The sequence below is a fragment of the Abramis brama genome (assembly GCF_963993115.1).
Source record: "Abramis brama genome assembly, chromosome: 24".
Lineage (NCBI taxonomy): Eukaryota > Metazoa > Chordata > Actinopteri > Cypriniformes > Leuciscidae > Abramis > Abramis brama.
The window spans coordinates 24756301-24780025 of record NC_139986.1 but is presented as its reverse complement, the minus strand read 5'-3'; the positions used below and the strand labels follow the sequence as shown (position 1 = coordinate 24780025).

Below are 23725 nucleotides of genomic sequence, written 5' to 3'. Positions count from 1 at the left end.
AGCCATTCCCAAACATAAATTGTGATCAATAAAACATGAGTTACTGAGACCTGAAAACCTCTGGAATGACTTTAAACGCCAACCACAAATCCCTTCATCCATGTTCTAATATCTAGAGGAAAGCCTTCTCTGAAGAGTGTAAAAACAGCAATGAGAGGATCAGCTCACTATTAATGTCCATGATTTTGAGCTTAAATGTTCAGTAAGCACATTTAGGTCTGGTGTTTGAAAGTGCATTAACTTTTGGCCATGTAGGAAGATTTGGGTAAAACGTGTCTGTGGGTAAGCTGTGGGTGTCACCCCATTAATCAGACAAACTGTGCATATTTTTTTTTAATAAATGGACATATATTTAGAAAAATGCACATATGAAAAGTGTTTTTATGCTTTTTTTGCATGCCAGTAAATTTTCTGCCATGCAGATAAAGTGCATTTTATTTCACAGCAAATATGTATGATACATGCTGATGAATTGGCCCTGTTTAAAACACACATATTTTTTTAGCTAAAGGTGGCTAAAGCCATGAATAAATAATTTTCCTAAAGTGGTAGCTGTGGGGTAAGTTGTGTCGGTAGCTCAACTAATAGTGATGAAATATGAATACAAATACTGATGCAAAATATCGACAATCGTTTCGCTACAATAATATAGTCTGTATATTAAAATTCTAATATTTGAATATCATTTTTAAAAATCTGTCTGTGAATAATGTGCATTAAAATTGGAGTATGCATTGGACTATACTAAATGTAATTTTTTTTTCTCCAAATATACAGTATATCTTCAGTTAAAATGAAAAATGTGAATTTCAGTTAATCTTTAATATTACATGGCTTACTCCTCATGTGGGTAAAAAATACTTTTTTGTTTTTCATATAAAAGCTGCATTTCTATGGTACTTTACTAAAGATGCTTTCTTCAATCAGTTGATAGAATACATAATTTTATGGAATTTCTTCTTGACTGAGAAGTTAACTTAAGTAAAAAGTGACACATCTTACCCTGCTCTCCTAATGTTGGAATATGAAGGAGAAAAATACAGCATGCAGACCTGTAGTCTTTCTTGAGAGATTTTTTTTACTGAAATATTCATCAAACTCTGCATGCCTCTACACTTTCACTGAGTCGTAAAGTGTCTTACAATGCGTGTTTCTTTATTCGGATGCAGATTGTCATGGACCATATGGTTTTTTTCAGAACGTGTAATGTGTTTGCATGCATGCAAGGATAGTCAAAGTCAAAAGGAACAATAGCTTCAAGCAGTCATGCTAATTCAGTCTTGTCAAGTGCACACAATAATAAGCTCAGCCTTTTGTCGCCAGATGATCCTTGTTTCTTGGCTGATACTTCATGTTTAAACTGTTTGGTTGCTAGAATTGAGCCCGTTTTGTCATGCTCTGTGATTGTTTAACTGATTTCTGATCTTTAAATTTTGTTGGCTTGAGAATGGGTGTCTCCACAAACACAGTGCCGCCCCTTGGAATGCCTCGAAATGATGCAGCACCTTTAGAGACGTGATTGGTGTTAGAATGAGGTGCCGTTCAAGGTTTCCATCGTCATTAAGCTCGGCATCGTGCGTGTGTGTGGGGTTTCAGTGCATTCAGACTGAGTGACCAGGTGGTGAGAATATAAAGTAATGGGTCATGAATAATAAATGCTCTTTGCTTTCTCATTCACAACTGCTTGGATGCTAAGTTCAGCGTCTCTCGAGCGGCTGAGGGTTAAGTACAGCATTCAAGGGCAGCGCGGCAGTTTTTAGCAACAAGCGTCATTTAGTTTTTTCAGCCTCTGTGAGCTTGACCTGAAATGTGAACTCATTTCTGTCTGTACATTTCTTCATTGCCATGGAACCTGTCACATGCACAATGACTGCTAGTTGGAGTTTATTGACAAGTTATTGTTCCTTGAGAATCACAATTCAGACCACAAATGGCTCGATCAGTGTTCTGTATAACACACCAGTGTGTTTGCTACCTTTATAAAGAAATACCAGGGTACAGAAAATTACATACATTTATAAGTGTTATTTGCTTCAGTCTGTTTAAAAAATGCAATAAACAAAAAGTAGGAAGTATGTAAAATAATATATTTTAAATTAAAATTTTACATAAATAATTGACAGTGGCTTACACCATTTGAGATAGTAAACCAGATCTATATTGACTGAATGAATCAGCAGATTTGATCGAATCAGTTGCTTGAATGATTTGATGACTATTTGTTTCGTTCCTGAATTAATCAAGTGTTTGGAACATGACTATTATCATTAACTAAAACTATTAAAAACATTTGTATTAATTTAGATAATATAAAATAATATAAGAAAAAATTATATATGAATAAAATCTACATATTAAAACCTAAACAGCCTAGTAATATTTAAAACAAATTAATAAAAATGACAGAAGCACATAACAAAATTACTAATAATTAAACTAAAATTAATATGAAAAATGACAGCTAATTAAAAATATGAATAAAAACTAGTGTATCAATAATACTAAAACTAAGTTTACTAGTTCGCCTGCCCATTCAACCATGAAGGTTAATAGTAAACTAACTTGTCTTGCTGTCCTTGGAGGAGACTCGAACCCGAGGCTCGGCTTGAGCTCAGAGTTAACAAACATTGAAAAGTCCCAGTGCATTTTGGACTGTTTGACTATTGAAGAACGTTTTATCATTGATAAGATCAGTAAGTGATCATTAACAAAGGCGTGTCTGTGTTTGTTTACATACGATTCCTTGTGCAACGATTGCATATTAAAATATCACAATGTTACTACGATATGCACGTTCAAAAACACGGTACATTTTTGCTAGTGTTTCTATAAGATTTCAAATTCTTAATTCTGTGTCAGTTGTTGCATACTTGCATCCATAACAAAATTAGGTCTATGCATATAAATATTCATCTTGATTGTCATCGGAAATGCGAGTTATCCGCCTCAGCGACGCTCATCATGTTTACTAATATGTGCCAGTTAGTCTCTTGTCGACACAGCTAATTTATTCTGTTTTTAATGGGCTGGTCTCACTGACAATTGAGCTGAGAGACTGTTAACTCATAAACAAACCAAACTTTGTCTTGGTCTTGAATAACGATACGGCTTGGTCTGCTACTTGACAGCGGCAGTAATTAGTTGCCCATCTTTGTTTGGTGTAATGAGTCTCATGTGTCCATTATGTTTCTTCTGGCACCTCTTCTGTACCTTCAAACACTGCCTCGCCAAAAGTCATCCGTCACGGAGAGAGAGGTCAGGACTTGAGTCTATAAATCTACCATTCGCTATTTTATCGAGCCTCATTCGCATTGTTGCCACTTAGTAGATGTGGTCTGTTGTGGTGATGTAGGTCAGCGGGTCTCGCTGGTATATTTACTAATGAGGGCTAAACAGAGACCCGCCCAGCGGGCAGAACAAGGTTGCTTTTGGCAATGAGATGTCAGAGCAGGATAATGTGAAAGGATGAAGCTAGGATGAAACTTTAATCAAGCGTAACGTCATGCCCAGACTCTCTGAATGACCTTTGCATTGTTTGCCCTAAGCGTGTTCAACAGTGCAACAGTGTCCAGAAAGCTGGGAAACACTTGATCGGGCCTAACAAATCTGAGTCCGTGTGACATTTCTATCTGGACATTATTTCAAGCTGTAAAGTTTGAGGCGAGATCCTCAAATGTGTTTATTTCTTCTGCAATTCCTTACTGTTGTGGAACCATGTTGTATTGGATTCATAGACCAAGGAGTTAATGGATTATTGTAATTTTTAGAGCTCTTTCATAGCAAGAGACATATTGAGATCTCAGTTAATGCTTCAACATTGTTTCAGATGTTTCTCCTAAAATTTTCCTTATGAAAGAAACAAATAAGACAATCATTGTTGATACAGTAAGATACGAGTATAGCACTATAAAATTGTTGTGGATTTTAGCTCAAGTAATTTTGTCTTAGAAGTAATTGGTGAGAAATGTTTACATTATATTATTAAATATTATTTATTATTACTAATGATGGACCCTTTTCGCAGACTGTGAAGATAATAAATCTAGCAAAATTTTATATTTTAATTTTTTTTTAAATGTAATGTACATTTATAAGACTATAGCCTACTTTGTGTTATATTACCTTGGAACCTTGCATTAAATTTCAGAATAGGGTCCATTAATATTATTATATAAGATAGTTAAAATAGTTTTTTTTTTTTATTATATTACATTGCATTATATTATAGAGATCATATTAATTGACATTTAATTGCAGACTTATTTATGTAACTTGGCTTCCAGCATGCAGGACGATGAAGATGCAAAGAGAATTGCATCTAACGTCATTTGATTGATTATACACATATTACACACAAAACATAACGAACATTTTGCATATTATATTTATTTACATGATAGTTTTAAACAATAACATGAAACGTACAAAAATCTATGGTAGTATTTTTTGCAGGGTAAAAAAAAGTGCATTACTTGCATTGCTGTGAGACTCTCTAATAGCTAATATAAGCTTTGAATCCTTTATTGCATGCTGAAATAAAGCAATATAATTTAGCCAATATAAGCTCATTTTATGCATAATATCGTATAGAAAACAACCATGTTATTTGAACAAACACTATGGTTGAAAATCAGTTTGTACCGTGACACGGCAGTGTGCTTTTGCCTCGCTTCTAGGCAGTGGAAATGCCCGGTGCCCAGAGCAGTGTGAGCGTGTTTGCTCTCGCCGTGTCTTGGCTGTGAAATACACTGATAAAATGTGGTTTTCTGGCTTACATCTCATGGGAGCGTGTTCACTCACCTGCTTGAGAGAAACCCGGGCGAAAAACATCGACCTTCATAGGGCATCAGCATCACAGACAGCAGCGTGGCGAGCAAGCCGTTTGACTTCTTGTTTGAGTGTATGTGTGTGCGGGTGTTCGTGGGAATATTAAATTCATTCCTTAAGGAAATATTAACTGCAGATGGTTACATTCAGCAATGTCTATATGACAGTAGCTGCATCTGAAAGGTGAAAAAAATGCTTCCTCCACAGGAGGCATACGGAGATAGGAAGGTAACAAGGCATGTCTGAATCCAATAGCTCTACTTTCTGTCCTGAGAGACCTTCATCTGGGGCGCGACTTGCTAGGGCTAGTATGACGATATCGTTACCGTTGGTATAAAATGTCTATCGTTAGAGATTTTTCTATATCTGCGATTGCAAATTCAGTTCTCTTTCACACCTTATTGCGCTTGAATAGTCGAATACACACACAATTATGTCAAAATGGCCATCATGTGGAGTATTTATGTACACACAGCCGGTTATGTCTCAAGTGAAAGTAAACAGTAAACTTAACTCTCTGCTTAACTGTCATAGCATCATTGATGAAATCAACTAGCTAGTCACGTCTGTTTCCTGAAACTGTATTGTTGCAAATTTGTCATTCAACCACACTGATAAATGATGTCACACAGGTGGTGGAGTAATAGATTATTTTAATCTATTTGAGATCTAATTAATGCCATATTTTTTGCTAAAATTCCGGACATGGCATCAGAGGACTAATTCTCATATTTCTCAGTTATTTCACTTTATTCCCAGATTCAATCAAACATGCACACTCTTCATTAATGCCACTTTAAATCTCTTGACAAACTAAAAGACTTAAAGGGATTGTTCACCCAAAAATGAAAATTCTCTCATTAATTACTCACCCTCATGTCGTTCATCAAATGAACACAAATGAAGATCTTTTTCATGAAATCTGAGAGCGTTCTGTCTCTCCATTGAAAGCTACGCAACTGCCACTTTGACGCTTCAAAAAGTTCATAAAGAGATCGTAAAACTAATCCATATGAATTGAGCGGTTTAGTCCAAATTTTCTGAAGAGACACGATCGCTTTATATGATGAGCAGAATAAATTTAGGCTTTTATTCACATATAAACATTCATCAACTCACACATCAGTTGTGGTAAACAGAAGCTCAAGCATGTTCGCTTGACGTGCGAAAACCAATGAAGTTCATTCTCATGTTACGCATCACGTTTGAGCTTCAGCAAGAACCAATGAGGTTCATTCTCGTGTTACGCATCACGTTTGAGCTTCAGCAAGAACCAATGAGGTTCATTCTCGTGTTACGCATCACGTTTGAGCTTCAGCAAGAACCAGTGAGGTTCATTCTCGTGTTACGCAGCACGTTTGAGCTTCAGCAAGAGGTTTGTTCTCGCATGTCAAGCAGGTTCTGTTGAGGCTCTGTTTATGTTTACTGATCGATGTTTAAACGTGAATAAAAACGTGAATAAAACATGAAAATTTGGACTAAATCGCTTGAAATGCACCACTGATCGATTTTTGAAGGCAGCATCGATGTGGCCTTCGCTGCCTATATCCCACAATCCTGTGTCTCATTCCGTGACAGTTGAGCTAAAAAATAAAAATGGTGCTTGAACGTTGCAATGGGTGGTCCTTTTCCAATTTTGATGACATTTCTAGGGAGAAATTAGTATTGTGGTAAGTAAATATTCACTTAGCTAACACTAAAGCTCTTGTTTATTTTGTTGTAGATCATTAAACCATTATGCTGACTCAGAAGTCTGTCTGAAATCTGTTTTGTGAAGTACCTTCGAGCGCAAACACTGCCTGACGGCCTAAGCTTTCAAACGCAGCCAGTGTGTTTTATGTGCAGTTGCATTTATCAAATACAGTTCCACTGTTATTGCTGGTACTTTTTTCTTAAAAAATTAAGCACTTTGAGCTGCTGTTGCACCAGGGTCTGGCAGAAATGAATAGCCTTTGTGGCGGCCCGAAGGTCTGGCCATTATGATGGTGATAAGTACACTTGTTGAGTTCCCCGTCCACTGTGATCGACGGAGTCGGCAATAAAGCAAAAACCCAGCTGTAGTTACAATTACGGTGTTTTATCAAAGGAAAGGTTAAAGATGTCAGCCAGAGAAAAGCGCAGAAGGTTAGCCAGACAAAATAGTTCACTGATGGATGAGGACACGGCGAGATGTTTCTATTGCCCACATTTACAGTTATTACATGTCCCAGCTGCTGTAATGACACACGCACATATGAAGCTAAATTAAATGAGTCAGCCATGCATGATGCAGTTTTAATGGTTTTATTTTAGACATTTCAGAAAGGAATTCATGGGATAGGGAAATTAAATGTGTGAAGTAGTGCTCAGCATAGAAAGCACACAGAATGGCCATGGATGAATAAGCCTCAGGATGGGAGATCACATTGCATTATGTTATACTGAAATAAGCCTCCACAATCTCCAATTCTGAGTCGAGGCAGGAGGCAATTTACAAAAACATACGTCTTGTTACTTTTTTTGGAGCTGATCCACAGCTACTTAACCGGACTGCTTTTCAGATGTAATAGTTTAATGCTTGTGCTGTTCCTGCAGATAATGCTCTTAAACTAGCACACTGTTTAGGAGCTGAATAGTTTGCAAGCAATCATGCACTAACATTATGAATCTAAAGGGCTAGTTGTGTAGTTGGAAGCCCGCCGTTTTAATTTGACTGTATTGACTATGTGCTTTGTGCCTTCAAAATCTCTCTCTCAGGGAACAAGTAAGAAATAGATGAGGCTCACAATGGAAGTGATGTAAATTGTTTTAGATTGCTTCGCTCTCAATGTTGGCCACTAAATGCAATTACCAGGATTCAATATTTCTTTTCAAAGTCCTGAGGAAAAGATAAAACCATTACAATTGGGGGATTGATGCATTCTGTAGAAAGCAGCAATGCATTATTTACTATGTGTTTTATTTTCACATGTAGAGGCCAAAATATCTCATAGAACTGCTGTTTGAAACTTCTCAAAACATTGAAAATGTTCAGTGTTACAGTTTTTTTTATATCTTCTCCATTTAAAAGAAGTAGTTCACACAAAAAAGAAAATATACTTTCGCCATAATTTATGTCTTTTGAAGCTCTTTTCAATAGCCAATAATCCTCCCACGTAACACAAAAGTTATTCATAACAGAATTTCTAAGTTACTTAGGGGGGTTAGGGGTTAACAGTTTAGGACCCAAGGACCAGATGTTTGAAAGAAGACCCAGAGTCAGAATTATAATAAATTGAAGAAAAGTTTTATTCAAAATAGTTTGCTGTTTCATCAGCAGAAGTCAGCTTCAAGATAAGTTTGTAGGCCGCCCCGCTTACAGTTACAAAGATCACAGCAGTTATACCCTACACCAAGGTCTAAGCTACGTCAGGTTGCAGTTTCTGATTGGCTAAGAAATAGATAAACATAGTAATTTTCCAGACATATACAGATAGACGGAAGCATATCTCCATCGATTATGCAGCTGACACTCGGACCCTGAAGTTAGGCACGTCGTGACCTTCCAGTTCTCAGATTTGGGTTTCTGTCCAGAACAACAACTCAGTCAATCTCCAATAATGCCAGTGGTTCCTTAACCTGCAACCAAAAAGACTAACACACACACCGACACACAGCTTTTCCAGGGTTGGATTTGGCCAGGCTCTAACTATAAACAGGAGAGTCCTCTCAAAACATCAAGATAATGCGTTCTTTCTCTCAAGGAGAGCTACACTTTAGTCTATCTGGAAAGTTAGGCTTTAACAAAGAAATGGTCCCTTAAACTATTGGCTTCAATGACCCCTATATGTTTTAACATGTTGAAGACCTTTCTCAAACACAAAACAAGTCCCTATTTCATTTCTGGAAGCTGGGCTGAATAAGCAAGCACTGTTACTGCATTCAGATATCAAATACAGACATTAAAGAATACATGAAAAGAACATTTCAGTAATCACACTGGCAACTTCTATAACAAAGTAAAATCTCCAGAGAAGTCATTCAACTCATTTGATATTTAGAAGGAAAAATATTGATTGATACCTTGATTATAATCACATTATAATCACTCATTACATATACATTGAAGCATCAGTGGATCCAACCCCTGCACTTATAATCAGCCTGTACTGCAAATGTAATGAAACATTCTGTTATCGTCTCATCTCATTTAATGTTTCAAGTAAGAATGAAACAACATGCAAATGAGAAGTTCTTTGGGTGAACTGCTTTTAAATAGTAATTTTTGATTTATCTGTTATACTATGTGCATTTTAAGATGTTTAAAGGCCAAAAAATTGGACAACAAGCTTTAAAACCATGTCAGTGGGCAGTAGATTATTTGTCAATTCCTGCTCTCTCCTCATCTCCATCACTCTTTCTGCTTATCTTGCCCTGTCTCTTCCCCTCCTAAAGCTGAGCTTTGACTGATGGTCTTTTCATTTTCGTCTGTCAGTGAAGAAAGTATAGGGTCAACTGATATTTATGTTTTGTGAATTTTTTTCTCAGTTAAGGGATTTTACTGAAGGCTACCAGGAAAGCTAGGTAACTAGTTTAAATTCATTTACAATATGTACACATTCATTATTAATCTTATGCCTAATATGATGAAAATGGCTTTCTTAATGTTTCTTGCCCTCTCACATTGAGGGCCCTATCTTGCACCCAGCGCAATTGACTTTGTACACCGACGCATGTATCATTCCTATTTTGCACCCGATGCACAGCAGACTTTTCCCTCCACAGACGCACGTCGGTAAATTAGGGAATGGACTTGCGCTCCCGGGGGCGGTTCAGCGAAAAGAGGAGGCGTGTTCCGGCGCAAATGTTCCCTGGTGCTATTTTGCAGTTTCAGAAAACAATTCCGCCACAGACCAGGAACAACCTACCGTAGTCTAGCGTAATGTAGCGTGTACACAACACGCATACACTTTGCTTCTCTCATCTACACAGACGCAGGCAGCAGTTCCCATTTTTGCAAACCATACATAATTACAAGGAAAAATATTACCACACGAGGGAAATCATTGTGGTATCCATGAATATGTGAAAAAATAGGCATAAATCTAGCTTACACATTTACCCAAATTATTATATGCCTGTTTAACCGAAGCTAATTTGGGTGGGTTTCTCCCATCCCCATACAATGTCACTTCTCTGTCTTTTACGGCCCTGACGTGAACGTCGGTCTCCTCGGCTGTGAACCGTTCCTGGCGTGCGTCTGGCAAAATCCGCCATTATAATAGCAACCCGCCATGGAACAAGCGCGCCTGCTTTTAAAGGGAATGTGAGATGACGCTGTGATTGGTGCTTTAGACCAACCCATTTTAGATTTGCGTCGGGCGCAAGAGTCATTTATCCCGCCTGTATTATAGCAACAGCGCCCGAGATCCGCCCACAAAGTTACTTGCGTTTCGCGTTTGGTACTTGTGTTTCAGATCGTTAAATTAGGGCCCTGAGAGTTACTATACATTACATGAACCATGTAAATTAGGCCTATTTTCAATTCAAAATGGCGAAATTAGACAAAAATGTATTAGTTTGCCTGATTATTTTTGTTGGTCGTTCAACATTTCTATCCTAAAACAGCTGTCAAATATGAAATGTTTAGTTTAGCTACAGTACTAAACTAATGTAATCTCGCACTTTATTACTGTTAACAACTGAAACATCACGCTGGAATTCGCACTCAGCAGTTTCTGTGAACATTGAGCCCGCCTACTTCGATTTGATTGGTCATCTCACATATTTTGACATTGACGAGCAGTGACAGACCATGAAACAATGAGGCAGCTCAGATGAGAAGATCTTGGTGCAGCACTAAAGTAGAGTTATTACTATATTAGGCAATTATTTCACAACCTCTATTATATACTCCCCGGAAAAATACAGAGGCTCCGGTGACCTCATAGTTGGCTACGGTCATGGACTGTGCACTTCGAATTGAAACAATTATTATTATTTTATTTTTTTACTTAAAAGCACAACGCTTTTAAAAAATATGACTCTTTAACAAATTTAAAAACATTTAAAAAATGACTCTCTGTATGGTTGTAGCAGCAGGAGATATTTTAGAAAAGCTTTTACTGTGCAACTGTTAACTGGCTTAACAGTGAAAGCACAGCACGCTGCCGTCATACTAATTCAGGCTCTGATGTTAAAAAGAGCAAAAATACATGTAAGAAAAAATCTAGATAAACTAATCAACCACAATAATCGAATGGCCATCCTAACAAGGTACTTCTTGTACTCCAGCAGGTGCAGGACTCTGGCTGGGCCTGAGGGCCAAAACCCCATACTGGAATAAAGGAAGGAAGAAAAGAAAAACATCAGTCCTGAACATCAACAAGCCTCCCCTGCCTCCTTCCCCATGGCTTGACCTCCATGCTTTGCTCTGCTGAAGATCTTTCCCTGGAGGTGAGCCTAAAATACCCAAGCCTCTCGCTGGAGCTTGACAAATTGACTCATTTGCTGAGTAGGTGATCTTAAAGCAATAGTTCATCGAAAAAACCCGACATTCTGTCATCATTTGCTCACCCTTGTGTCATTCCAAACTGGCATGATTGTCTTTCCTCTGAGTTTTGAGTGCTACGGTTGCTTCTTTATGGTATTTTTATGGTGCTGTTTTTGTCCGTATTGAAGCTTGACAGCATCTATAACCGTTTGTTGTGTGGAAAAGAGCAACGCCAGCATCTGCTTTGGTGTTCCACACAGTCATACGGGTTTGGAATGATTGGTAATTTCCTTTAAGAACATTTTAGGCAAGGCAAGGCAAGTTTATTTATAGCACATTTCATACACAATGGTAATTCAAAGTGCTGTACATAAAAAGGAAACAGAGACATAGGAATAAAAATGGAATGCATACGGAATAAAAATAACAATAAAAGCAGAGAATACTCCTATCTGGATGGAAGAGTCAGAGAGTTTCACAGCTTCTTGTCTTACTTTGAGATTTTAGCTAAATTAGATTTACTGTCATGTTATTAGACAACATATTATGCTCTATAACTTAGAGGATTGCTGTGTTTCATCCCAGTGCAGAAAGCTTCTGTCTGGCATGAATTTTTAGAGAGACCTCCCAGAAGGAATTGTTCTGAGACGCCCAACTGATGAGGTGCCTGCATTAAAATAATGTTGCGGATGAAAAAAAAACCCTGCCATACCGCACCGGCCTGTTAACATGCAAATCACATCTCATTTTCACAGAACGGCAAAGCGAGTGAGTCAGTGTGAAACTGTGTACAATCTGAATGCCAAGCATTATACTAAGAGACAGCAAAGCATAGAAACAACACATAGTAAATGATGGTGTCATGTCGAAGAACACTCAACAACATTTCTATTTTGGGCCGTAAGCCGCTGCAAATGCAATTTAACGAGCTCTGAATGTATAGGAATGACCTTCATATTGATTTTTAGCTGTGCAGCGCGTGGCGTTCTTTTTAAATAAACCAGTACTGTAACAGTGATACATGGTAATAGATTTATAAAATAAAAAGTGATAATGTTTGAAGGCGTATCTCATGATGTTGGTTTATAGAAAAGCCATCATTTGTACAAGAACTTTTGTTTTGTGAAATTATTTAATCACAATTAAGCATAAGCTCCCATTCTCATTGTGAGCAAATGTGCTGATTTTAATTTTAAAACCATTTAAACCATTTTCTTTGTCAGAGTAATACGAATCTAATGAGACTCACCATTAAAAATGGATAAGAATTACAAAATAAAAAGTCAAAATCGTGCATCGTGGTAACGAGAATTTAGGGAGGAATGTGCTTGGTTGGAATAAAAAAATGTCATAAAACAAAATATCCTCATTTTTGAGGGGGCGAAATATGACTTATTTAAGCGTGTTTTGTGACATTTTTATTGTTTCTGTAGGGTTCTAAAAGTTTATAAAACTAATTTTGTCAGTGTTATATTGTGTCTTTTATCATTGTTTGTGACATGTAATGTTGGTTTATTAGTTTCTATAGCCAACGAGTGCCTCAGTGACTGCCTTAGGCCACTATGAAAGCAGATTCCAGCTTCATCGAATCAATAAAAACATAATGGAATATTTTTAAAATGCTCTACATTCTAATAAACTATTGAGCATCCTTCTGCATTTATATCTCTGCCACATCTCTGATAGATGACAATGAGAGCGATTTCATTAGCCGCACGTTAAACTGATTGGCTTTTCTCTGTCCGTGTGAAGGAAGCTGCAGATGCCACGACCTGTAGACCTCATAGAGATGTTTATTAGGGAACACTCGTTCTTGCCACACCAATGAATTATTCATAAAGGCGCTCTCTGAAGGCCTTGTGTATTCTGCCAGGGCTTTCTAAGCTGGAATCGATCCGTGGTGGAAATTCTGAGCGATCCGCGAAATCTCCTTCAGCTCGGAGGTTTTAAATGGGCATGTAACTCATTTTGACAGATGGCACTCAGAGGTACTCACCATCTCTGCTTTGGAGACACATATCCGCTCCGTTATGAGCCTCAGATTGCTATTTCCTCTAAAGTGCTCTCCATGTGAGGACAAGGTTCGTCACTGAAATTACTTTTTGTCCATTTTTGATATATAATGGGGAATTGAGATTTAAGGGCTCGCCGATATATCTCTCTTATGAAGGTGTCTTACGGCACAGGCCACTTAAGGAGGGATGTCCCAGCGTTTTAGCATTCAAGCGCTCTCAGAGAAAGAACACACTGAAAGAAAAGTCCTTGCGTTTGGAATACCGACGAAATGTGGTGAAAACAGCCAGACAGAGCTGTAATCCCTCCATATTTACCCCGCTGAGTGGTTTCAGACAGTGCAAATTATGCGATTGTTCTGATTAAATGTGCTCTGCTGGTTATGATTTTAATTTGAGCTACTCTGGGAGATGGAATAACACGAGTGATTCCTCTGTGAAATAATCTTCAGGATGTTCTAGTGCACAAGCAGCATTTTAATGCTAAATGACAATAGCGATGTGGTCAGCAACCGCTGTGTGATTCTTTTTGCTATATGAATTATTAAGGCGTTTATAAAGTAGCACTGGAATAACTCAGCAGGAAATGCCTCCGGTGATTTATTTTTCCTGTTCACATAAGTATCAGTGTGTACCAGAATATGTGTTGCTGGGTCACAAAACTTCTCAATCTCACAAACAATACATCCGAGTTGTATTTCACCCCTAAATCAAAGGAAATATAGTATTTGTTTTAGTGCTGTCAAATCGATTAATCGCGATTAATCGCATCTAACATAAAAGTTTTCTTATGTATATAAGTGGGTGCACATACATATATATAATATATATATATATATATATATATATATATATATACACATATATTATATAAACAAAAACTTTTATCTTAGATGCGATTAATCGCGATTAATTGATTTGACAGCACTAATATTTTTATGATGAAATGTGATCTACATATGATTTTGTTATATTCATCTTTTTGTATCATGATTATCATATTTACATTTAGTCATTTTTAGCAGACTATGTTATTCTGATCATAATTCAATCGTTATGCTGAACTTTAGAGATGCAATTCACCATGGTTCGACATGCATCATACATCTTCATAAACAAAGATGTTATTATAACTTGTTGGTTTAATAACATTACCACCAGCCCTGACCATAGAGTTTGTTTGCACGCTGTAGTCTTATTGCACAATGAAGCATTCAAGCAGACCGTGTACAGCAAACCAGAAATTGCAGTACATGTTCATAGACCATCCCAAACAGGCTGATATATTGTTTGACAATAACTCTCACTGAATTATTTAGTAGGCCTCCGAGCAACTTGAAATGCCACATTTGCATTCGTATTCAGACGTGGTTATTGCTTTCCGGTTGGTTAATCTGTTCTGAAATCCACATGTTAGCAGAGGAGTGACAAAATAAAAATGGAGCACTTTTAGGCTTTTTAGAAATAGCTTTTTCCACACAATATCAAAAAGCATTGCAAGCAGTCTCATTCTCCTTGACTTTGCGTGTCCAGATGCCGTAATTTGTCAAAACAAATTTGCTGTGAAGAGTTTCGATTAAATTTCTGCACTTCTAAGTGTGCTTTCATGCAAGACAAAGTTCTTTCGCACTTGCATGAACCAACCAGTGATTAATTTCAAATGCATCTTCATTTATCTGTAATGAATTTTTCTTTACTTTGCCACATGTGCCACTTTCATTGCAAACAATATTTATCATTGAAGGTCAAAAACATTTAGGTTTTGCTAATGCAGCTTGTTTTAATGGCATCTTCTTCATGTTTGCTCTCGCAGGGCTGTTTCTCTGACCTTAGCACATGGATTTCAAGACTTCAAATGAAGAGGTGGGTATTGCTTTATATGCCACTGTATGAAGTAGATAATATGCTCATACATCTTGTAAGAGATCTATTTCAGCGTTATTTGTTGAACAAAACTCTATCCAAATAAATGTTTGGTGAAGGCAGGCAGGAGCACGATGATCAAATAAAAGGATTTGTTGACTTTCCACTGGGGAATAAAGATGTTAGATGTGCTTTAATTCCCCTGTCTGCAGACTGTAGGAAACAGTTATTTAACAGACAACAGATTTACAGTTTCATCTCTGAAATACTGTTCGTTTTCCAAACACAATAATGACTTAATGTGAAGATTGTAAGGAGGATTATGAGCTGGGTATCACTTTATTTCGATAGTCCACTTTAGACATTCTACTAACTATAAGTAACTTTGCAACTACATGTTAACTAGCAGTCATTAGAGTATTAGTAGACTGTCTGCTTAATATCTGCTAACAATTTTACTTTGATGAAGAGACATTCTACTAGAAGTAACTTTGCAACTACATGTCAACTTATTCTACAAACCCGAACCCTAATCTTCTGCAGTCTACTAATACTCTAATGAGAGTTAGCTGACATGTGGTTGCAAAGTTAGTTATAGTTTGTAGAACGTCTAAAGTGAACCATTGAAATAAAGTGTAACCATGATCAGTTACAGAAAGTAAAAAGCCACACAAAAATAATCTAGGTATAGATAACATTATTTGAAGATTTAGATGAATGATTAACCAATTTATCAATATTTGCCAATTTGAGATTATCATAAGTTTAATTTTTTTTTTTGAGTAAAACTTTACTTAGTAAAACTATTAACTCATTTCGAGGGAGGACCTCTCAAAACTGTGAACTCGTACTCTTGTTTCTAGAAATGCAACCAGCAATCTTGCGTCTCAGTTATGGATTATAGTGAAAATGACCTCAGATAACTTCAGTATTAATATTACTTGTTGCTTGGCAGATTATTTCATACATTTGTAATGGACAATTTCTTCTTAACAGAAGCTTAAATATCATTTACAGGCAAGATTATAAAACAATTTAAACAAAGTCAAATCAAATCAATATTTCATTTCCATGTATTTATTTATTTATTTATTTAGTGGTCTTAATCCCCCTGTTGGGATTTAATTTGTGATAATGACCGACTGACTGTAATTTATATCCTATATATCAATGTCTATCAGCCAATGAGAAATATTGATCGTCCACTAATCTGGATGTTCTTCTCAGTATGTTCAAAAACATGACATTCGATGTGTCCTGCATTATAGTGATGCAGTTTGGGGTGGGATACAGGACTACTATGAATGCAGAGAGCGCAAATTTAATAGCTTTCGGGCTCAGAAATGGGGACACGGCAGAGCGCTTATGTGTGGAAGATTAATGAGCGCTCAGAGGAAGATAAGTCTTGTGTATATAGACTGAGGTGTTTCTATCTATTTACAAACTTTACTGCTGCAAACTATTTACTGTTGTGCTTTTTTAAACGTGATGTATACAAGACAAGATTCAACACTTTGTGGTCAGAAAAAATTTGCTGAAATTTTTAGAGCTGCATGATTAATCAATAAAAGATTGCGATTTTGACTCTAACACTTGTGTCTATTAAACATTTGACAAAATCACAGCAGAACTTGTGAGATTTGCAGAACTTGTGAGATATTTAGATTTGCATTTGCGCTGCCACTAATCCAGAGAGAGCAGTTATCATGTATTGAAATGAAACAGCTTTTAAAACGTCTTTTTATCCACACAGTATCGCTGTTTCTGTGTCACAAATATTCATATTATCACAAAAGTACTGGGATAAATGTTTATAGTGTGGATATAAACACTGATGTCTACGGTAGCGATCAAAATACACTAAATCACTTTTATAAAATAACATGGATGCTTCAAATAAAGATTGTATCAATCTCATAATTACACCAGTAGGTGGCGACAAGTGACTTTTAAAAAATTTATTTGTCATTGAAACATTCATTCAAGAGGTTCATTCAGAAACGCTGATTCATCCAGTAATGAAATAATGGCCCTGTCCCAGATGGCATCCTAAGCACTCATGGGGCCCTATCTTGCACCCAGCGCAACTGACTTTGTACACTGACGCATGTATCATTCCTATTTTGCACCCGCGCAAAGCGCGCTTTTCCCTCCACAGAAGCACGTCGCTAAACTAGGGAATGAACTTGCGCTCCCTGGGCGGTTCAGCGCAAAAAAGGAGGCGTGTTCCGGCGCAAACGTTCCTTCATGCTATTTTGCAGATTTAGAAAACAATTGCGCCACTAACCAGGAAAAAAATAGTTTAAAGTCAGTGGCGCGTTGCGCATGTTATTCATATGCTATTTTAAGGGCGCATGCTTGGCCATAATCAATGTAGCGTGTGCATTCTCATCTACACAGAAGCAGCAGTTTTCATTTTTGCAAATCATACATTATTACGATAGATAGATAGATAGATAGATAGATAGATAGATAGATAGATAGATAGATAGACAATTTATTATAAAAGCATACATCTAGCTTACACATTTACCCAAATTATCATACGCCTTTTTAACCGAAGTTAATTTGGGTGGGTTTCTCCATCCCAAACGTCCCTGACGAGAGCGTTGCTCTCCTTGGCTGTGAACCGCTCCTGGCGCGCGTCTGGCAAATCCGCCGTTATAATAGGAATCCGCTTTAGAACAAAGCGCGTCTGCTCTTAAAGGGAATGTGAGATGACGCTCTGATTGGTTTATTTCACGTTACGCCCAAACCACACCTATGAATAATGAAGCTACTTCAGACCAACCCATTTTAGATTTGCGCCTGGCGCAAGAGTCATTTATCCCGCCGGGAAAATAGCAACAGCGCCAAGACCCGCCCACAAAGGTACTTGCGCTTTGCGCTTTGACACTTGCGTTTCAGATCGTTAAAATAGGGCCCAAGGTCTTCCTACGAGTCCGCACTTTCGTGACGTAACGCCGCTTTGACTGTCGGGAAGAAGTCTGCTGTAGTGCTCGCTTGGCAAAAGTGCGCATCGAGGGCGCAGACTGCAAAGGGGGTGCTCGCGAGCATCCTTCTGAAACCTAAAATGACAAATGGGACACCCTACGGTCTCATGGACTTAACGGACATGGACACGCGCACGCGGCAGCCATTGTAAGTCCACAAGACCGAAAGTGCATATGAAGTGTGCCAAAGTGTGCCATTTGGAACAGGGCCAATGAAACAAGTGAAGTCTTTATGAGCGAGTCATTGAATCATTCATTTTAATATAATTCATTCAGATTAATTAATTAATTAAACATTTTAAAAAGACTGCAGCAAAAAACAAACAAACAGGTTTTTGGTTTTTGTCAGAACCTCTAAATTACACGTTATTTTGTTTAGTTTTTCTGTTCATAATTGTGGTAGAATCGTGATCTCTGTTTGAAACAAAAAATGTGATTCTCAATTTATCCAGAATCATGCAGATGATCTACATTTATTAACACAGGTTTAGGAATCTAGCACAGTCGTATTGTAGAGCTTGTGGGTGTTTTAACTTTGCTAAAGCATCAATATGAGAATCATATTGGCAGTGTTTCTTGTTATCTGTGTGAATGAATGCATCCCTAGCAATCTTACTAGACTAACTACAGTAATTTTACCTCTGGAATGGCCAAAGTCAATGTCTGAGCATGTTTTGACTGCAAATCTCAAGGGTACACTAAAAATGGCTGACACTTGATCGCCATGGCAACAGAATCAAGCATGTGTCCTAGCAACTGAAGTTATGGAATAAATTTCATTCTGGTATTAAGTGTTTGACCTGACTTTGCAAGAAATCGCAATGATGTAGATGCCAGACTCAACAGAAAATTCTTTTTTTTTATGAGTAACTGCTTACCAATCAATTTGGTCATCATAGGAACGAGTCTTACAACACAACTGGGTCCTGAGGATGTTTTTTATTTTTTTATTTTTTTTACAGTGCTGACAAGTGGAAAGGCCAAAATATACAGACATACAACATTTTAAAGCAGAGAGTTTAAATAATAATAATGAAAACACTATGGTGTTGGTGCTTCGTATTTCATTATGGAATTATTAAATATGCATTGACAAAGATTCTTGAATAAACTACACAGTTTCTTTTCACTTATATGCTGTGGGTTGATTCTGAATTTATACTGATTAGATAATTTTATATAGGATAAAATATATTTATCTAAGGCTGCGTTCACGATCACGAAATCCGATCAGAGACTGAAACAGATTTCCAGAAATGTGATTTGAATAGGATTTCAAACCACATATGAATGTAGCTCGAAACGTATTGCTGTTCACACTTGCTAAATCTGATCGGATTGCACAAAAATCAGATTTGGACTGACAGTCTGAACGAGGCTTAACTAAATAATAATGTGATTTGAATTTTTCCATTTATCACGTGACAGGATGTTAAAAATAATACACGTAAAGGGAGACTGATGTAGCAGTGACACTATTACTGGCCACCGTGAAGTAGATGTACAAAAGGCACTTAAGGCACTTAAGATAATGATGTTACACTAATAATTGAGTTTGTGGGTGTCCCTGCTGCTATGGGTGCTTTTATGTCTCTGGGGTTTATTTTTTTGAATGAAAACTAACAGGTTTTTAATTTGAAACATGATGTGTGAAGAAAACAAAAGAAAAAACGAGGTAAATAACACTTGTGAGCAGAATATTTTTATGCATCAAGCTGTAATTTTGGCAGAATTATGCAGAAAGTGTGAAAATATATTTTAATTGTGTGTATTTATAGAATACTAGCTATGAAACAAGACATTTAATTATGTCAAAAATGCTGAAAATGTAATTTTCACTATTCCCCTGTTCATGTGCAGTGTTGGACATTTTAGTGGACGAATTAACAATTGACAGTGTGAAAAGAGATAATTGGTAACAACATTTTACTTTAAGCCTTTATGTGTAATGCATTATAAAGGTATTCATAATGCACGTCATAATGCATTATATCTTTTCATAAATAATTGTAGCCAAAGTTAAAAATACATTATAATATTAGCAGATTCCTTGTTACATATGAAATTGGTTGTTTGTCATGTGTTTTAATGCATTATACTTTCTAAATGTGTAAAATGAATAGATAAGTATTTATGTATTATGTATTATAACTATTCATGACATCATACAGTGCATTACAAGGTGCATTACAAGGCATTATGAATGCATTAAAAATACTTTTATAATGAATTAGGCTTTAGGTAAAGAATGAAAAAGGCTTTAGGTAAAGTGTTACCATAATTTTCTTGTCCACCAAACATTTTTTGCCAGCTGAAAACATCTTGCTGTGGAATATCCGCGGAAGTGTTACTAGTATCTGAATTTGCAGCGTGTTTCTAAATATCAAATTTGTCGATACAATGTAAAGTATTTGCTCTGGCTCTTGTTTTAAATGTGTTTTTTTCCCCCGTTGTTATGCTTGTTGTCGTTGGACAAGCAGAATGTCAGTTGGTCAGTTGGTCAGTGCGGTATTTCTTTGTCCCGCCCCTCCTCCACTGTGATTGGATGGCTGGATAAAAGGGAATACTTGAGGAAACACCCATGAATGAAGTGTAATTTAAAAACTGTTAAAGTGGTGTCATTTAAGCTTGCTGTTTTACTTTAAATGATTATTGTAGGGCATTGCTAAAAAATTGCATCTTGCAAGGCAGTTTGAAGTTAAAGGGCTTACATTGCCTTATACTGTAGCTGCATGACTCTTATGTAATTTTTCTCAAGCATTTATCTACAGAGTAAAGGCCTTGTGTTAAATGCAGAATAAATATGGACCCGATAAGCTGCATTTAAGCCTCTGACAGGCAGTCTGTCAAGTTACAATGTATTCAAGAGCATCTGGACTTCATTATCCATTTGTTGGAGATATTTTGTCACATATTCAAAAAGCTTCATCAGTCATTATGACATTGTGTGGTGTGAAGAGGATGTTCAATCCTCTATCAGATAACTGATGAAGCCACTTGGACGAGAGGCAAAACATCTTCAACAAATGAATAACCAAGTCCAGATGGTCTAGCAATGATTTTTCTCCCTGATATTCAGCAGTGTGACACTGAGTTTTCAGTTGTATCTCTGGCAAAAAGTGACTCTGTAAACAGCAGCCCTCACTATTTATCACACGATCAATTTCATGGCTAATTAACTTGATGTTGTCAAGTGAGGATTACAGATGTTTGTGTGACTTTGACTGTTTCAGACAAAGACTGGGATTTATTTGCTTCAAGATGGTAGCGAGGAGCCTTTCAATATCCGTCTGCACCTGGCCAAAGATATTCTCACCATTCAAGAGCAAGACGTCATCTGTGTGTCCGGAGAACCGTTCTACTCGAGTGTGAGTTCAACTATCCACACTGCAAACCAGATACACACAAGATATGATAAAAGCTGAGACGCGAAACAGCTGTTCAACACATTCTGTTGTCGTTTACATGTCAGGGACACTGTAAGAAAGTGTTTAGTTAGAAACCCTCAAAATGTTCTTAATATGATAACACGTCCTTAACTGGTTTTTAAAGTCAAAAATGATTTCAATTGGAATTTAAATTGGCTAAATCACCTGACTAATACATAAGCAAGGTTTTAGATTATGACTACATAAAAATTCCATTGAATACAAATGCATATTATTAAAAATAAAATAGAAATAATATAAAAATGATTTTAGATTATGAAGAATACACAATATGTTTGTGTACATATGTATAGTTATATATGTAGAATTTGGATAGATAGATACTGTAGATAGATAGATAGATAGATAGATAGATAGATAGATAGATAGATAGATAAACAGACAGATAGATAGACAGACAGAGAGATAGATAGATGGATGGATGGATGGATGGATGGATGGATGGATGGATGGATGGATGGATGGATGGATGGATGGACGGACGGACGGACGGACGGACGGACGGATAGATAGATAGATAGATGGATAGACGGACGGACGGACAGATAGATAGATAGATAGATAGATAGATAGATGGATGGATGGATGGATGGATGGATGGATGGACGGACGGACGGACGGACGGATAGATAGATGGATAGACGGACGGACAGATAGATAGATAGATAGATAGATAGATAGATAGATAGATAGATAGACAGACAGAGAGATAGATAGATGGATGGATGGATGGACGGACGGACGGACGGACGGATAGATAGATAGATGGATAGACGGACAGATAGATAGATAGATAGATAGATAGATAGATAGATAGATAGATAGATAGATAGATAGATAGATAGATAGATAGATAGATAGATGGATAGACGGACGGACAGATAGATAGATAGATAGATAGATAGATAGATAGATAGATAGATAGATAGATAGATAGATAGATAAACAGACAGATAGACAGATAGACAGACAGAGAGATAGATAGATAGATGGATGGATGGATGGACGGACGGACGGATAGATAGATAGATGGATAGACGGACGGACAGATAGATAGATAGATAGATAGATAGATAGATAGATAGATAGATAGATAGATAGATAGATGGATAGACGGACGGACAGATAGATAGATAGATAGATAGACAGACAGACAGATAGATAGATAGATAGATAGATAGATAGATAGATAGATAGATAGATAGATAGATAGATAGATAGACAGATAGATAGACAGACAGAGAGATAGATAGATGGATGGATGGATGGATGGACGGACGGACGGACGGATAGATAGATAGATGGATAGACGGACGGACAGATAGATAGATAGATAGATAGATAGATAGATAGATAGATGGATAGACGGACGGACAGATAGATAGATAGATAGATAGATAGATAGATAGATAGATAGATAGATAGATAGATAGATAGATAGATAGGTAAACAGACAGATAGATAGACAGACAGATAGATAGATAGATAGATAGATAGATAGATAAACAGACAGATAGATAGACAGACAGAGAGATAGATAGATAGATAGATAGATAGATAGATAGATAGATAGATAGATAGATGGATGGATGGACGGACGGACGGACGGACGGACGGACAGATAGATAGATAAACAGACAGATAGATAGACAGACAGAGAGATAGATAGATAGATGGATGGATGGACGGACGGACGGACGGACGGACGGACGGACGGACAGATAGATAGATAAACAGACAGATAGATAGACAGACAGAGAGATAGATAGATAGATGGATGGACGGACGGACGGACGGACGGACAGATAGACAGATAGATAAACAGACAGATAGCATTGTGTGCTGCGTCTGTCATTGTCACTGCAGTAGACAGCGGGTTTTACACTGCTTGAAACAGACAGATCATGTTGTTTTCACTGCCCTTTAATTAAGTTACTGGCATTGTTGGCATGGTGCCGTTTTCCCCTCGGGAAATCAACATGAAAAGGAGTCAATTAAAAATAATTAAGTGCCTTCTCAGTTTCATGGACCAAATTGAAATGAAAGGTAAACTACTTTTCTTCATCAACATACAGACACGGGGTGGCATGAAAGTGACGAGTTTCTTTTGATTCTGTACAGGAAAGAACA

At 37.1% G+C, this 23725-nt stretch overlaps 1 protein-coding gene across 1 annotated transcript in view; it reads left to right on the top strand.

The window, feature by feature from the left end:
- sntg1 (syntrophin, gamma 1) overlaps window positions 1-23725 on the top strand; it is a 44313-nt gene that overhangs the window by 3224 nt on the left and 17364 nt on the right. Inside the window, exons 2-5 of the mRNA XM_084102052.1 lie at window positions 11080-11241; window positions 15104-15153; window positions 21380-21514; window positions 23717-23725. The exon at window positions 23717-23725 is cut by the window's right edge and continues 48 nt beyond it. Of these exons, the coding sequence (XP_083958178.1) occupies window positions 15127-15153; window positions 21380-21514; window positions 23717-23725 (171 nt within the window). The 5' untranslated portion in view covers window positions 11080-11241; window positions 15104-15126. The remainder of the gene's footprint in view (window positions 1-11079; window positions 11242-15103; window positions 15154-21379; window positions 21515-23716) is intronic.